This window comes from Cricetulus griseus (assembly GCF_003668045.3).
Source record: "Cricetulus griseus strain 17A/GY chromosome 1 unlocalized genomic scaffold, alternate assembly CriGri-PICRH-1.0 chr1_0, whole genome shotgun sequence".
Taxonomy (NCBI): Eukaryota; Metazoa; Chordata; class Mammalia; order Rodentia; family Cricetidae; genus Cricetulus; species Cricetulus griseus.
The window spans coordinates 69,534,902-69,552,974 of record NW_023276806.1 but is presented as its reverse complement, the minus strand read 5'-3'; the positions used below and the strand labels follow the sequence as shown (position 1 = coordinate 69,552,974).

At 37.0% G+C, this 18,073-nt stretch overlaps 1 protein-coding gene across 5 annotated transcripts in view; it reads left to right on the top strand.

The window, feature by feature from the left end:
• The window catches only part of Fbxw7 (F-box and WD repeat domain containing 7), a 168,489-nt gene that overhangs the window by 50,714 nt on the left and 99,702 nt on the right, over positions 1-18,073 (top strand). For 2 of the 5 annotated variants that reach the window (XM_027392976.2, XM_027392980.2), the window contains exons 2-4: positions 6,988-7,035; positions 7,160-7,223; positions 9,227-9,278. The exons of 1 other annotated variant lie outside the window; for it this stretch is intronic. In XM_027392976.2, the coding sequence (XP_027248777.1) occupies positions 9,234-9,278 (45 nt within the window). In that variant the 5' untranslated portion in view covers positions 6,988-7,035; positions 7,160-7,223; positions 9,227-9,233. The remainder of the gene's footprint in view (positions 1-6,987; positions 7,036-7,159; positions 7,224-9,226; positions 9,279-18,073) is intronic. 2 more of the 5 variants (XM_027392977.2, XM_027392978.2) reach the window with 2 other exon arrangements.

Genomic DNA, 18,073 nt, shown 5'->3' with positions numbered 1-18,073 from the left:
TATCTCGATTTTCATGTTTAGGTATCAAATTTTACTAAGAGAATTGTAACTGAAATGGAATGGCCCAGAGTTGATGAATGTTCTTGAACCAGTCTGGTCTTCAGTGTGATAGCACCTTTGTCACATGTGAGAATTTGGGATTATATTGTTTCATTACCTTCTTGCCTAATACTATAATGTTTTCTAACACAAACTTAAGTTTTCATATCTGGCTAGTGAGTTTCTTTGGTATGACGCGCGCACACACACACACACACACACGCACACACACACACACACACACACACACACACACCCCTTTTGCAAATGAAGTTTGGTTTCAGTTTATTTAGATTCTTAAAAAAAAAAAAAACTTTTTTTCCTCCCTATTTTCCCTTGACAGTATCCTGTGTAGTTCAAGCCCCAACCTCTCAGTCTTGCTTCCCCACCTCCTGAGTGCTAAGATTAAAGGTCTGTGCTGTCATGCTTTGCTTTTCCTTATAGTCTTCCCCATAATGTAGAGACAATCTGTATATATCAGGAGGATTGATGTTTTTATAATACTGAGACTTTTCCAGTCCATGAGTAGATCGCTGGTTACCTTCTTCAGCTTAAAGATTTCTCACATATTTTATAGATGTAAACTTCTCTATTGTAAAACGGTTATTACTGTGTTTGTGCATGACGTGGATCAGAGTACAACTTTCCAGAGTTGGTTTCCCTTTCTGCTGTGAGATCCAGGGTTTGGACTCCATGTTGTGAGACTTGCCAGCAAGTTTACCTGTTGGTCCTCTTCTCTTTCTTAATGACTTTGGAAACATTAATGCTGTTTTGCCTTTTTATTTCCTTTCTCTTTCTCTCTTAGTTACTTTTCTATAGCTGTGATAAAATGCAGCTCATTAAAAAAGTGATTAATTTGGGCTTACTGGTTCAGAAGGTTTGAGTCATTGATGGTGGAACAAAGAAACAATGTCAGAAACAGCTCATAGTTCACATCTTGATCACAAGTAGGAGGCAGAGAGGCACACTGGGAATGGGCAAAGCCTGTCTCCAGTGCCACAACTCTGCCAACAAGGTCACACCCCTCATCCTTCCCAAATAGTTCCACCAACTGGGGACCAAGTAGTCAAACATGAGACTGTGGAGGCCATTCTCATTCAAATTACCATAGGCAGCAAGCACTTTACTCCGTGTTAGCTATCTTTTGAGCCCAAGTTGTTGTTTCTTAGTCAGGAGTAGTGATCAGGAGTAGATACTGGATTTTTATCAAAATGCTTCTTCCGAAGATTTGGAAATGTGGTTTTTCTGTTTAAAAAATGATCATACATATGCAATTTATTTAGTATGGGTGTGTACATATGTGCACATAGGTCTATGCTAGCACTTCTTTCAAAGGTCCGATTACAACTTTAGGCTTGTTCTCCTTCCATCAGATGAGCTATGGGGTTCAAACTCTGGTGCACTCAGGTCAACCCCAAATGTGTTTATCTGTCTAGCTTTCTAGCCAGCTCTACTGGTTTTTTAAAAATAGTGAACCAGATGATTGTTTCTATGATAAACCACATTTGCTTGTAAGCCATTTCTTACTCAGTTTCTATATTGTTGGATTGAGTTCTTATATTTTGTTGAGGAATTTTGCATACAATTGTGAAGGTTTTTTTTTTTTCCCTCCTGGAATAATGTCCTTTGGCATTTTGAATAGATATAGTCCTTCATTTGTCTAGAAGAGATTGTGTTTATTGGTATTTTGTTTTGTGTGTGTGTGAATGTGTCACTATGTTTGTTACAAACCCAGCGAAGCATGGTGCTTTCTGTCTTGGAATGATTTGTAATGGCAGGTTTGTTTTTTTGTATGTTTAGGAAAATTCAGATTATTTGACTTCTCTTACATGGATTTTAGTGGTCTGTATCTTTCAGAATGAAATCATCATTTCCTCTCAGTTTTAGGATTTATAGCATAACATATTCCCTAATTAGTGACTGTTTATAAGGGCGTTGGTGGTAATCATTCCTCTTGTTGACAGAGAGTCTTTTTATTTTATTTTTTTCTTGTTTCATGTGTTGGTTTGGCTGGAGAGCTTCTCTGTTTTATTAAGTGTTCCAAAGAGCCGACTTTTGTTTTTTTTAAAGATGTATTTATGTTTACAGTGTTCTGCCTGCATGCATGCCTGCGGACCAGAAGGGGCACCAGCTCTCATTACAGATGGTTGTGAGCCACCATGTGGTTGCTGGGAATTGAACTCAGGACCTCTGGAAGAGCAGCCAGTGCTCTTAACCTCTGAGCTGTCTCTCTAGCCCAAGAGCCAACTTTTGTATTTACTATTTTTCTGCTTTCTGTTTCAGTGTATCAGGTGATTTCAGCTCTTTTTTATTCTCACCTTGCTGTTTCTTTGAGTTTGTCTTGGTTTCTATGTCCAGTTTCTTTGTTCCCTCTATGCTTCCTTCCTTGTTTCTGTCCCCTCCTTCCCATTTTCTTTCCTTTCCTCTTTCTTCTTCTGAGACAGGTTCTCCCTCAGTAGCTCATGCTGGTCTTGAACATGGGGTCTTCTTGCAGATTACAAATATGTGCCATTTCCTTTAAAATTTCTTCCAAGCATTGCCTGAACTGTATCATGCATATTGATAAGATGTATGTTATATTTTTAAAAAATCTCTTCAGACTGTTCATGGGATCATTTGTATATGTTAGCAAAACTGCTCTGATGTTGTTAGTGGTAGGAAAGTTTCTGCTCCATTTTGACCTGTGGGACTGCCTTCATATGAAGAATGTCATTGATCACACCAGCATTACAAAATACATGATTTCACTTGGTTCTAGGCTGCCTTGAACTATATTTTAAATGAATTCCTATGGCCCATTTGTTTTAGCCATTTTTAAGTAGTAGCCATGGATCTAATTTTGTAGACTCCTTTATAATATATTTAAATTTTGTAGTACAAGATTAAAGAGGTTATAAATGTAGTTATTTTAAACACTTTTTCTTTTTTTTATGAACCTAGTTTGGATCTTGTAATGTGTTAGTATTCCATGAAGTTTAATTTGCTACAGATCTGCTAGCTGCATGACATTTTCTTTCTAGAGTACATGGGAGCCAAAGAGATGGCTCAGTGGTCAAGAGCACTTGTTGCTCTTTCTGAGGACCTGGGTTCAATTCCTAGCATGTGGCAGCTCACAACTGTCAACAACTCCAGTTCCAGGGGCTCTAATACTCTCTAGCCTCTGTGGGTACCCAGCATGAAACTAGTGTACATACATAATACTTGTAGGAAAAGCACCCATATGTAGCAAATAAAAATATGGAGTCAGTTCATTTTTCGAGAACAGGAATTCGACTTTGTACAGTGCATATGTCAGGATAATAAAAGGATGCACTAGTGCTTGTGTTGATAAAAGTTGGCTACTGATAATTGTGACCGATTTTGGAACAGTGTGGAAGTGTTGAGGAAAACTGAGTTAACATACTCTCTGTAAATGAGGTGAACTGTACTGAAACCTGTTTTGATAATTGGAGCAGATCAGATAGTTTAAAGGTACTTCCTTTTCTTTTGCTGGAAGCAGCTATGTGAATGTCAGAAAGCTGAGGTATATTTCTTTCAAACCAAATTACCACATGAGCTTTCTGCCCCACACTTCTATTAAGGAAGTAGAAGTGTCTCATGGCATCCTTTTAATAAAAATTTAGATTTTTTTTTAATAAAAAGCTTCTCATGGCATGCAGCTTTAGAGAATATGCTCAAAGGAAAAGATAATAGAATATAGTTCTGTATAAGGTGGAGAAAAATGAATTGGTTTACACTAGACTCATTTGTGAAATATTATGATTTGAGTAGACTTAATGGGTAGTGAGAAACTTGAGAAATGACCTCTGATGTTTGTCCCAAATAATTTAAGATGTATCTACAGTAGCTGCATCTTATCCACAGGGAACACACCTCATGATGCTAGTGGGTGCTTGAAGTCTCACATGAGACAGAATAGTGTAGATCTCATGTGCATCCTGTGAAGTTGAGAATTTTTACCTTCCCTGTAAAGTTGTGGTTTTCAGCCTGTGGCTTTAAAACTTTAAAAAATCCAACTGTTTTGAAAAATACATTATGTTATTGTTATTTGTAGTAGTTAGGCTATAGGCTACTATGCTACAGAACACTAGACCCTCTAACTCTGACCTAGTGCTTGGGAAAGTACTGAATTGTTAAGTATCAGTGTTTGAAGGAAGAGTCTTCATGCACTTTACTATTGATAAACAGTTTGCAGTATTGAGGTATTTGTTCTTCTGTGTTAGAGAAGACTTTGTGCTTCCATTCTTACAGTGTTACTGAGATCTTTGTGGCATCAGAAATCATAAAATTGGGTACTTCTCCCTTTACAAACCCACACAGTCTGGTTCTATGGGTTCTAGATAAGGGCATGATTTTGTTGCCTTGGTCATTGTAGACTCTTAACTTCAAAGTAGTCCCCCTCTTTCCTCCCCCTCCTCCTCCTCCTCCTCCTCCTCCTCCTCCTCCTCCTCCTCCTCCTCCTCCACTGAGAGGTACAGATCTCTTTGGGGGTAAGAGCTTTCAGAAAGACAAAATTCTCATTAAGGGGTTTCCCTTTTTTTTTGTTATAGGCTACCTTAGATTAAAGGATGTTAATGCCACTTTTAATAATTGAAAGACAAGAACTTAAAGAAGTATGTTTCATGCTTGAAGGGAGAATGGAATCTGATTTTAAAAAATGGATTCAGGGGAGGGGTTCCTGTGCACTTGGTCTGGAAGTGTCAACATCTGTATTGTGTGGCTGGCTGGCTGCTCACAGAAACCTCACAGCTCCTGGCTGAGGGCAGCCTTCACCCCCAGGCCAAATTCTTACATTCTTGTAACATGTTGATAAATTCCTCTGTAATACCTGCTGGTCTGAGGGGAAGCTTAAGTTCTTCAGCATCTGGGGATTGTTGAGGGAGCTTATCATCAAGTCTGGATTTGCAAACAGGTGGGTTTGCAGCATGACTCCATAGTTAAAGGTGCATGCTTCCAAGTCGACATCCTGAGTTTAACTTGTGGGACCTACAGGGTGAACAAAGAGAACATACTTCTACGACTTGTTCTTTAATCTCCCTGTGTATTTTGTGGCACTTGTGTGCATACATGTACATGCCTGTCTGTGTACCCAACAACCAAACAAACAAATATAAAAAGAAAGGAAAACAGGTAACAGTCCAAGGCAGATCTGTTGTGAATTTTAAAGTAGGTGACTTTATTCAGATGTGTTAAGTTCAAATTAAATCAGCATGCTAATTTAGTTTAGGGAAAAATGGAAATTGTTCACATTAAGAGGCAGTGATTAGGTAAATAAAAATGGAAAAGTAAAATAAAAAGAAATGATACTATCTATATTTTAAATAAGGAATCTGCCACTGTCCATATTATCAAGAATTTTAGGGATATAAGAATATTTACTTGCAAAGTGTTTTCAGCAGGTCAAAAAGATTTTCCTTTAAAAGGCATTAGTTTAGGGCTGGAGAGATGGCTCAGAGGTTAAGAGCACTGGCTGCTCTTCCAGAGGTCCTGAGTTCAATTCCCAGCAACCACATGGTGGCTCACAACCATCCGTAATGAGATATAGTGCCCTCTTCTGGCCTGAAGGCATACTTGGAGGCAGAATGTTGTATACATAATAAATAAATAAATAAATATTTTTTAAAGGCATTGGTTTAATTAAAAAAAAAGTTTAGTTTCCTAAACAGTAGGACCAAATAGTTAGTTGTCTTTAAAGGTTTTACAAATTGGTGGCAGGACATCTGCTTGCTATTAATTCCTTTATATATGTGGTGGGTTATGTATTTGTAGTGTGTGTGTGTGTGTGTGTGTGTGTGTGTGTGTGTGTGTCCGTGTGCCCTTGTGACTTCACAGCTTGGGACAAGGCTGAGCTGGAGACAGAAGGTTGTTTAGACTAAAAAGCAGCAAGCTCAAGGTTCTGTCTGAAGGGCAGGTGCCAGGTCCTGAACTGAGGTCCTCTGGAAAAGCAAAAAGTGCTCTAACCACAGAACCATCTTCCCAGCCCTGGTTGTCATTTTTGTGATGACTTGAAATTGTTTTCAAAATGTGTTTTGGATATGAATCTTGGTTGCCTGTGCTCCTTGCTAGATTTCTCTCATCTGTAGCTTGCATTTTCAGATTTTCATAAAGAATATCTGATTTTAATCATTTTGTCCTGTGTGCTACTTAAGAAATCTTTGCCCTATTTGGAAAAGTTACAACCATTTCTTGTCATCTTACAGAAACTTCATTGTCCTAAATTTTGCCAAGTCTCTAATACACCCTTGTCTTTCTATATTTCTCATGGGCTAGGATTGTATGCTACTAATTTTCCTTTATACTGTAGTACATTTGTTTGAGTCTTGTGGTGGTGATAAAGGATGTGTGTCTTTTCTCTTGAGGTAGTATCTCTAGCCCAGGCTGGCCTTGAACTTCATATGTGGCCTGACATCAAACTCTTGATTCTTCTGTATCTACTTCCCAAAGGGCAGGGCCCATACCCAGTTTATGATGATGGTATAAAACACCAATGACATAGTTGAGTGCAGCGGCTGTATTTAATCAGATGGCTTAGTTATTACTAAGAATGAAGTGATTAACAATGAAAAAGATAAATACATGCTTTTTAAAGTCCAGAGTGAAGTGCCTGGCAAATAGTTCCTTAATATTTACGTAGTACTTTTATTCCTGAATCTTTGAACCTAATTTAACTTGGGACCTGACTGGTAATTTGTACTATAGCTGTTTTTATGAAGTAAGATGACTTAAATCTAACTTTTATAAACAGAAAAATCAATTTACTAGTTTATATATAACTTTTTGCTATAGATAAAATATTTTAATATTTTAAACTTTGCCAGTGTTGTTAGTTTGTTAGCTCTTCCATGTATTATGATATAGCAAGTTATTTTTAAGACCATGAAATTTTGTTTAAATTAGGCAGATTATGTTTAACTCTGACATTGAATCATTTTTGTTTTTATTGTTTAGGAAATCTCAGTTATCAACGAGACTTTCAAAAGGTTCTCTTAATACTTGGTAAGTACTTGCTTTCCTTGTACTTTTGTATGTTTCTTAAATTTTTGCATATGCTGTATGAACATCCCTGACAATAGTAAGTTAAATTGCAATAAGAATTATATTTGTTTTCATTTTTACCTAGGTACGAGAATTTCTTCTCTTTATATCTTTTGTGATCCCTCTACACATTGTGTCTAGAAAATCAGGTTAGTAAGCAGGAATAGTAAATTTATGCATTAAATAAGACTTTTCCTACTTGGGATTATATAATAATTATTAATTGCCAAAACACATACTGATTTATCATTATTATTATATTATTATTATTATATTATTATCATTAATATTATTATTATTATATTAATTGGTTGATTGTTCCTTAATGTATTAAATCTTGTTTACTACAGTGTCACTATCACTATGAGTCAGCATTAATACTGTTTCCAATCTACTAAATTAAAGTAAATTAAAATTACTTTAATTTTTTTGTTTTAATATTAAAATGAAAACTTTTGTAGTTGCCTCTAATTAAGAATCTGGTAAGTTACCATTTCACTAGGGCAAACTATTCCCTCCCAACACACACAATCTATGTATATAGTATATGTGTGTGGCATATGTATGTGTGCACATGTGAGTATACATATTTGTGCATGCATGCTGAAGCCAGGGGAAGATGTTAGGTGTCTTACTTTATCACTCTTTCACCTTATTTTCTCTCTCTCTTTTTTTTTTTCTTTGTTTTTTCTTCTTTTGTTTTTTGAGACAGGTTCTCTGTGTTGCTTTGGAGGTTGTCCTGGAACTCGCTCAAAGAGATCCACCTGCCTCTGCTTCCCAAGTGCTAGGATTAAAAGTATGAGCCACCATTGCCCAGCCTCACCTTATTCAGTGAGACAGGGTCTCACTGAAACTTTACCTCACTATGTTTTGGCCAGGCTGGCTGGTCTGTAAGCCCTAACAAACAGTCTTTTTGTGTTCCCCAGCCCAATGGTGGAGTTACAGGCCCAGCTTTTATGTGAGTGCTGGGAATCAAAACTTAGGTTCTCATGCTCATACAGCAAGTAGTTGTAGTCACTGAGACATCTCCCCAGCTTATCTCCTGTTCTTGTTTCTTCTGAGCCTATTCTTTCTCCTAGATAGCCCCTTTCTACATCCATACATTCACCCACTCCCCACCACCCACCCACCCACCATCCACATACTATGTAGGTTTTTCATATAAAACAAGTGATTTCCCTTGGCTTGTTTTTCATATAAAACAAGTGATTTCCCTTGGCTTAATCATCAATTAGAATGATGATCTCATTTCTATCCATTTTGTTTCCATATTTTTACTCTTTATTGTTGGGGGCAGGGGCTGGGGGACAAACCTCCATAATGTATGTGTGCTACAATTTCTTTGTCCATTCATTCTTCTGTTATGAATAATGCTGCCTCAACGCTGCTGTACATAAAACCTTGTGGTATGCTGACTTAGATTCTTTTGGATGTCTGCCCAGGAGTGGAATAACTGGATCACATGGAGTTCTATTTGTAGTTTTTTGAGGATCCTCTGTACTGATTTCCATAGTAGTTATACCAGCTTGCATATATTCTTTTTTAAGAGTGAGAAATTTTAAAGTGGGACAAAATGCTTAGGCATCCAATAATCAAGTACCATGATGTAGTATTTATGGTTGTGGAATCTGATCACCAAAAATGTTTATTTCATTAGTTAAAGGAGAGTTCCTAGATACATGAAGAAATATGAAGTGAAAAAATCCTGTTTTTGTACTAAACTGTTGTATTTGAAACAGTAAATATTGGACGAAAGGTATTTCCATAGAATTACAGCAAATGCGTACATGCTCAGCAGTTATGCTCTTCTGTGGAGTACACACTTCTGATTTCTAGTGTCTGAGGAACTAGATAGAGTTCAGACACTTATGCAGACTTCTACTACCTTACAGAGTGGTGACTGATTCTGGAGTGATACACAGAAAGGGCCCCCCTCCTAAATCCGAGTTAGAACCTATTGTCATCATTGTTGGATTATGGCAGATATTTAATGTTAAATTTATTTAGTGACAGTTACAGTTGACACACCAAAACCCCTCAAATTTGTGTACTATTCATTGATCCTTGAGTATTTTCAGTATATACACTCCTCATAGCCATTCATGCTCAGGCTACTTTTATCACCCTTCTTCCCTTTGTCTCTCCTCTCTAGGCAATCAATGGCGGGGTTTCTGCTTGTGAGAGTTTGCCCGTTTTGGACATTGGTAAAAATGGCACCACACAGTATTTGTTCTTTTGTGCCTGACTTCATTCACTTAGCACAATATTTTCAGCATTATATGTGTCATATCAGTATTTAATTCATTTTTATGACTTTTAATAGTTGTTTGTGTGCCACGTTTTATTTAGTCATTCATCAGTTGATAGATCTACTTTTTTGGTTGTTAGAATGTATGTGTTGTGAGCTTTCTTGTATAAGTTTTTGTGTGGCTGTTTATTTTCATTTCTTTTGAGCATATGTGAATGGAGGTAGGATTGATAATTAGTTCTTTGTGTACCTCTTCAAGTAGCATTTTACAGCAATACACAAAGGTTCTAGTTTGCCCGCATCCTCATGGACAGTTATGTCTGTATTTTAGTCTTCCTAGTTGGTATGAAAGGGTATTTCATTGTGGGTGGTTTCATGTGCTTACTGATCATTTGTTGTCTCTGAAGAAAGAGCTATTCAGGTTCTTTATTCATTTTCCAGCTTATATTAATACTTTTAATGTTGAATTGTGAGTATTCTTTATAAATTGCGACTACTCGACCTTTATTAAATGTGAATTGCAAGTATTTTCTCCTGTTCTTTGGACTATCTTTTTACTTTTAAAAAATGTCATTGGAAGAATGAAAATTTTAATCTTGACAGAGTTCAGCTTTCATTTTGTTGTACATATGGCATAAAGTTACAATTCATTTTAAAAGTATTTATTGATAGTCTAAGTCTGTGACAGGCTTCATCACAAGTCCATACAGAACACCAGTTTTCTTGTGTCTGATGGCCAGAACCTAAAGGAAGCAGTTATTATTGTATTTTGTGTTTCAGTTCCTCAGGTATTTGTTTCCATTAACCTTAACCTTATGTTTGACTGTGTGTGTTACAAAGAGAGAGAGAGGAAGAGGGGCGGGGGGGGGCAGAGATAGACACAGAGAGAGAGAGAGAGAGAGAGAGAGAGGGAGGGAGGGAGGGAGGGAGGGAGGGAGGGAGGGAGAGAGAGAGAGAGAGAGAGAGAGAGAGAGAGAGAGAGAGAGAGAGAGAGAGAGTTTGATTTATATTAGTTTCTCTGTGTGAGTGTTCATTCCCCTTCCTGAGATGAGACAAGGTCTTGTTCTGTATCCCTGGTGGGTCTTTGACTATCCCAGCTTCCCACGTCCTGGAATTTTGGCAGATTAACATGCTTGCTTGTGATTTCTGTTCTTGAAAGAAAATGGAGGCCAGTTGAGATATATCTTTGTTGTTGGTTTATTTTTTGGCTGAATAGGTTTTTAGGCTTGTCATATGGCCTGGGTGGCCAAAATCTTTCTTAGAGTATCACAGTCAACACAAGGCTGATAGATGAGCTGAAATGCTGGGAAGAAACCCTTAGGGAAGATACCATCAGAGGGTGGGAGCCAGACATCTGAGTACAATGTCTACCCAATTCTTCCACTGTCCCCCAACCCCAAATAAACTACTTAGGGGCCAGGGTAATGTCCTGGGCATCAGGCTGGTAAGAAGGAAGGAAGCTCAGAGATGAGGGAGCTAAACACAGTTATTAGCTGTACACTGCAGAGGAAAGAGTTTGGAGTTGCCATCCATAACACTAAACCAGAAGTTCCTCTGAAAGAATATTGCAAAGTCCAGATATGCTGCTACATTATTTACATTGTCTGTTTTCCTCCAAAAGTTATTAGATATATATGGGAAGTAGATGTAACTCATTTTCAGATATACCAAATTAACAAGTGGAAACTAACTCTGAGAGGACTAAATAATTATTAAAGATTTAAAAAGAACTCTTAAGTATCAGAAAAACCAAGGAATTCTGTGTTCAAAGGATTCGAGAAAAATACTTAGGAGTGAAGAGATAGAGCATAGAGAACATCAGCAGAGTTACTTTAAAAAAGTAGGAGAGAGTTTAGGGCTATCTGGAAGGAGAGTTAATTAAATAGGCAAAACAACTGTTTAGCAATGAGGAGAGTCAATTAACTTAGAGTAATAAAAGTCATCAACTGGGAAGGATGGGGAGGAAAAAAAATAGAGACAGAACAGAGTGGGAGACCTGCTAAAGATAGCTAGCTGTATGAAGTCACATGAGGATAAATAATGGCAGGCAATCCTATTCAGTGGGAAGTGTCAGCCTACAAAACCAAGAAGCTCAGGCAGAACCAACATAAAAGAATCTCCATTTAGTCACGTAAGTGGTAGAGCTGCTCAGTTGCCATAAATATAGAGAAAATCTTGAAAGCACTAATAGAAAAAAAATGTATCATAAACAGTGTTGGCTATAAGATGAGGAATCCATCATTCAGAGAGCTGAAAGGAAAAGTTATCACATATGAATCTGTGACCATTATAGTTTGAAAATAAAACAAAGAAAGACATGTTCAGATAGAGAAACACTGGGGTTTTCTATCACCTGACCATAATTACAAGTAATTCTAAAGGAAATCCATTAGTTTGAAGGGAAATAGCCCCAGATGGCAGGGCCACCTATTGAAAGAATTCACATCAACAATAGTAAATATGTAATTGACTATTATTTTTCTACTTATAAAAAAGCTACGTTCTTTTTTCTTACCATAAAACGACATTCTATAATACTATATTGTTGACTAAATAATGTATACATGGAAACATTTATCAAATTGTGCTGTTTCTTTTTGACTAAATTTGGATTTTGTTGATCTTGTTGAGGATTTTTTTATCGTGCTTTTTATTGACTATGTCTCTTGTGAAATTTAATAAGATATACTATGACAAATTGATGTTAAATGATATTTGTTCTTTATTCTTTGAAATCTGTTTAATTTTTTAATATTCAGGAGTTTTATTAGCCTATTTTCACTTCTTAAAATATGAAAATTTTATAGTATAAACTTGCCATTTAGCTATTTCAGGTAGGCGGCTCAGTGACATTAATGATATTCACACTGCTGTGTTCCTATGACTGTCTGTATCCAGAACTTTCCCTTTACTCCTCCCAGAAACTCTGCACTAAGTAAGCAATGGCCCTCTAGTTCCTCTGCGTTCAGCATTGCTACACTGTCTGACTTTGCCATCAAGGACTCTTGTGTATTCCTGCTTAGGCAGCTATTTGCAGACTCTTCTCAGTGTGTGATTGATTTTCAAAAGTCTTTTATTCGAAGATCATTTTATATTTTTGCTTTTACATTTCATACTTTTTATTTTCGAAGTTCTTTTAGCATCTCTGTATATACCTTGGCTGTCCCAAAACTCCTGTACAGACCAATCTGGCCACAAATTTCATTTCTACTGCCCTAGGCTCCAGAGGGCTATATTGTGCCACCATGTCTGATTTTATATTTTATTGTTTTATATCATGTTTTGGAAGGCTGAATAAAGGCCCAAATATGTCTGCATCCTAATTTCTAGAAGCTCTGTTGTGCTTTGTACTGAAGGAACTCTGTACATGTAGCTAAGAATGTTGAAACGATGTGGCTAGGGAAGAGGAAGATGAGAGAAAGATGCAGAAGTGGTGATGTGCTTTGAAGAAGAAAGGGGCCAGTAATTCGGGGGATTTGGTAAGCGTTCTGCAGGCTATAAAAGCAAAGGAGAACAAATTAACTTGGCCTGCAAGCACTTTGGATTTAGCTCAGTAAAACTAGCTTTGAATGTATGGTTTCAAGAACTTAAAGCCAGTAAACTTACTTTTGGCCAGTGAGTTTGTGGTAGTTTGTTGCATAGCCACAGAAGCTGATACAGACCTTGGTACCTATTCATGGAGTCTTTAAAAAAAAAAAAAAATCCCTTTAGATGTATGTGGGAGAACTTGGGGGGTATATAACAAGAGGTAGAATTTTGAAGAACATGAATGGAGAAAACCTAGCTTGCCTTGAATAAGGTAAAATACAAAAGCTTTGCTGGAAGGAGGTAAAGGACTCTTGTTTTGAAACAAGCCGGAATTGGGGCTAGAGAGATGGTAGAGGGGTTAAGAACTCTAGTTGCTTGTGCAGAGGCCCCAGGTTAAGTTCCCTGCACCCACATTAGGCAGTTCCCAACTTCTTGTACCTCTAGCTCCAGGGTATCTGATGCCCACTCAGGGCCTCTGCAAGCACATGCGTGCACGTGCCCAAACTAACACAAGTGCACGAGCATGTGCATACTCACACACAAATAAGTAACTAAAAATACAAAATTAAAAAAAAAAGGAGAAAGCTTATTTTCTTAAATTCTCCTAAGTGGATCACCCATGGAAACGTTGAGTAGAGATGGGGATCAAATCTGAGGATTTGCACATATTGGGCAAGCTCTATCACTGAGCTATTTCCCTAACCCTGCATGCTTTAAGAGTTATCACAAAGACTTTGAGATTTATTTTTCTTTGAAAGTTTTGTTTTTATTTTTTCTTTTTTTGAGACAGAATTTCTCTGTGTAGCCCTTGCTGTCCTGCAACTTGCTGGCCTCAAAATCAGAGATTTGCCTGCATCTGCCTCCTGAGTGCTGGGATTAAAGGCACCACTTGGCCCTGCTAATTTGAGACTTCTTTTTGAACACATGGATATGTAAAAATTTAACTCAAAATTCAGAACTTCCTTTTTACAAGTTAAAAATTGAATTTATGATGAAAACAGTTATTTAGCAAAATACATTAGTACATTTGGATAAGTTTACTTTTTGAAGAAAGTTACTTAGAAAATAGAAGTCCATTGTTTTTAAGTGGTAACATTTGATAATGGCTAATAAGTACATTTGAATTACAAGTATCCATACATTCAGCCTTTACCTACCTTTTAAGATTTTTTGTTCTTCAGTGGGGTCTTGTTTGCTTGTTTTTTGATGGAAGCATATGCAATAATAATAATTTGTTTTTAATCACCACTAAGTTGAAATTCAGTGTTTAAATTTAAAGTCAAATATAATACTCCTTAGTATGGAGTTTCTAAATATTATAGTTCCCTCTTCTGTTGCTTCAGAGTTACTGCACCATGCTCAGATTTTGAATAGCTGTTTAGGAATCACCAGCAAACTTAAGCTGCTGCTTGGTTCTCTGGGGCCAGAATTCCCGTTATGCCAATTATATTGTTAGCATTTCTTTATTAGTTGAGTTTAGAATACTCATTGCTAAAAGATACTTGTAGTTAAGTTAAATTGGGAGATTGGGTGACAAGGCAGGGGATACAGTGAAAAACAGACATTGCACAATGTAAGGCATCTAATGTGTTTCTGCTGGACAGTGGCAGGGGAATCAAAGTGCCTGGAGAGTCCCTTGGAATGAGAGTGATAGAAGAAGGTAGGGGCAACAGAGTACTACTCCTTCTATTTAGAACTTGTTAACTATAAAAGACACTTGTGAAACAACATGGAAAATTTGGATATTGACTAGTGTTAATTGGTATGGAAATACAGTTCATGTGATGATATCATATGGTGATTCTGTGAACAGGAGAGGTATTTGTGAAATCGGGTGTGGGAGGTGGTATCAGTGAATGTTTATATGTGTGTAATGCATGTAGGAATGGTATCTGGGACTTAATTTAGAATACTTGCAAGAAAATAAAAGACAAAGTAATATTGGCAATATTTTGAGTTGAATATAGGTATAACAAATACAAATCTATAAATATACTCTTCTTTATTCTTCTGCATATTGGTAACTTCATTTTAGAATGTCCATTTTTTTTCCCCTGCTGACTGTTGCTCGGGCTGCTCCCCCACTCCTGAAATTTAAAAATGTTCTGAAATATTATAAAAGCTTTACTTAGATTTTTGTTGTAGAAACGAGGCTTTTGCAAACCATTTAATGTTTTCTCATGTATTTTTCTCCTTGGTGCCTGTCACCATTTATTATAGTTATTTTGCTTGTTATGTCCTGTTTTTCTTTTTTTTTATTTTTTTTAACTTTATTGTCTTTGTTCCTGGAATACAATCTTAATGCTTGTGGAATAGATTTCTGTTTCTTTGGAATGTTTTTGTTACTCTTATTTGCCTACCACATTAGATGCTTAAATACTTGAGTTATTGAGTGAATGGGAATTTGTTCTAGAAGACGAAGGACATAGAGTTTGGTCAAGGACAGAACCAAAGAGAATGTTTTTGAAAGTTAATCTTTTGGGGCTTATGTGAACCCCTAACCTTGTGGGAAAATTGTGTGGGCTGATATGACAAACATTCACCATAGTTCAACAGCAGGAATTACTTACTAAGTTATTGTGCCGTACTCTTCCCAGTTGTCTTCAAAATGTTATCTGATTTTTGAGACAAAATCTCATTGTGATTTCTAACTTACACGGAAGCAGCTCTCCTGCTCAGCCTCCTAACTCTGGGACTATGCCACTGTGACTGGAGACTAACCATAATATGTTCTTCTTTATTTTTATTTTTAAGATTTATTTTACTTTATGTGTATGTGTGTTTTGCCTGCATGCATGTCTTTGTACTGTATATGTATTTAGTATCCATGAAGGCCAGAAGAGGGCATTAATTACAGATAAATATGGGCCAATTGAGAAGACTGTCCTATTGCAAAGTTGTCTTTGTAGGTTTCTGTGGGGGATGGATGGATGGATGGATGGATGGATGGATGGATGGATGGATGGAGCTGAAGATTTAACCCAGGGTCTTGTGCATGCTAGACAGGCATTTAAGGCTACTACTAAACAGACGGATCCTTTTGTTTCCTCAAGAATTGAAAATCAATTCAGTATGCATATGTATAATATTTAACTTTTTAAAGTAAAAATTTGACATGGAGTTACTTACAATTAAGAAGGAAACTAGTTAACTTTGTTGAAGTAATCATGAGGGCTGAGAATGTGGCTTAATGATTGTTATGGCTTGAATGAGAATGGCCCCTAGTGATTCATGTATTTGTAGTAGGTGAAAGTGTTTAGGGAAGGATTAGGAGGTGTAGCCTTGTTGGTGATGTATCACTGGGGAATGAGCTCTGACCAGGCCTAGTGTCTCTCTGCCTCCAACCTTCTGATAAGTTGTAAGCTGTCAGCTACTGTCATGGTCCGCATCATGTTGGTCAAGAACTCACCATCTGAAACTAAGCAAGCCCCCAATTAAATTCTTTCTTGTAACGGTTGCCTCGGTCATGGTATCCGCTCACTGCAATAGAGCAGTAACTAAAGACAATGGTAGATCTTAGGCAGAGTTTTCCTGTTCCGGCATCACTTCCAGATATTCAACATGGAGACTTAATATGAATTATAAATGCTTGGCCAAAAGCTCAGGCTTGTTGCTAGCTAACTCTTACATGTAAAATAACCCATGTTTCTTATCTATGCCTTGCTACTTGTCTCATGGCTTGTTACCTCATTTTCTATACTTCCTGCTTCCTCGATGTGTGACTGGCATCTCCCCCGACTCTGCCCTTCTTCTTCCCATCATTCTCAGTTTGGCTTTCTGACCTATCTTTATCCTGTTCAGCTATTGGACAATCAGTGAATTAAACCAATCCCAGTGACAAATCTTTGCAGTGTACAAAAGGATTATTCTGTAGCAGTAGATCATTTGGTTACCATGTTAAAGCCCCAGGTTTCATCCCTAGCACTGGAGAGGAAAAATAATCATACTTTTAACTTACTCATGATCAGACATTAATATACAATGTTACCTCTACTTTTTAAACAGGCCTGTAGGTGTATAAATATGTGTTTAAATATTCACTGTCTTTTTTCAAAACAAGATTATGGTCTTTTTTGACACTTATAAAGTGTTTATTTCTGTTAGTTAGTCTTCAAGTTCTGTCTGTGTGCAACCCATGGATCAATAGTACATTGGTTTAGCTGACAGGGAAGAAAAATGATAAATAATGAAAATAACCATTATTGCTTACATTCTATTTTTGTTAAAACTAATTTAAGAGCCAAGGGATATTGGGGGTGGAAGGGGAAAGGAGGCTGATGAAGCATTTCATGGCTGGATGTTTCCGAAGCATTTTATGCTTTTGGTTTTTTTTTTTTTTAAGGCTTTCTTTAGAAGCAGTAGTAATGCTGAAGGCTAGTCAGGTGCCTTGCTTTCATTGAGAGCAGCTTACATTTGATGGGGATTTTAAATTGATACTTTATTTTACACATGATGATGTATTTCTCTCTTCTGAGCATATTGTACATTTATTGGCAGTGTAAATTATGTTATGAGTGAATGCTTGGTACCTGGTTACACTAGCACGATGCATTAATTTTTTCATTACCTCTTTTAGCTCCCCTATCTCCTCTATTACTAGAGAAGCACATGAAAAGCAGTTGAGACCCTTTCCCTTACATCTCTGATGTGCATTTCAAAAGGTGGCAGCATGGCTAGAGCTGATTTTAGAAGTTCTGTTGTTAAATCATTTTAGAAACTTAGGCTGGAAGTCCTTTGTATTTTCCACACACTGTGCTCTTTGGATGATTGGCTGGTATAGCAGCAGCACAGGAAGGTAGACTTCATGGCAGTACAACTCAATTGCATCTGCAGATGAGGATTTAAATTCTGTTCACCATGTAGTGCCTTCAGCAGACGAGTAAGAGGTTACTGCATTATTTTGCCTCTTTCTTTTTGTAGCTTTTATTTACAGAAGGTTGGCACCCCCTCCCCCCATGAAGTGCATGCCTGTTTATAGGTATTCTGGAAAAACTGATTTAAGTATAACATGACTATCAAAAGGACAGTGCAAGGTGAAGGCTCTTCATAGCTTTAAAGCAGGAAAGGAATTGAGCACGAGACATATACAAATTCAGAGCTTTTCAATGCCCCAGGACATAGGATCATGTAATAGAAAGTATTTTGTTATTTTTACTTTCCTGTTTTTATGTTCAAAAGCATTGATATCTGAGTTGTTCATTAAGTTATTTTTAATATGATTAT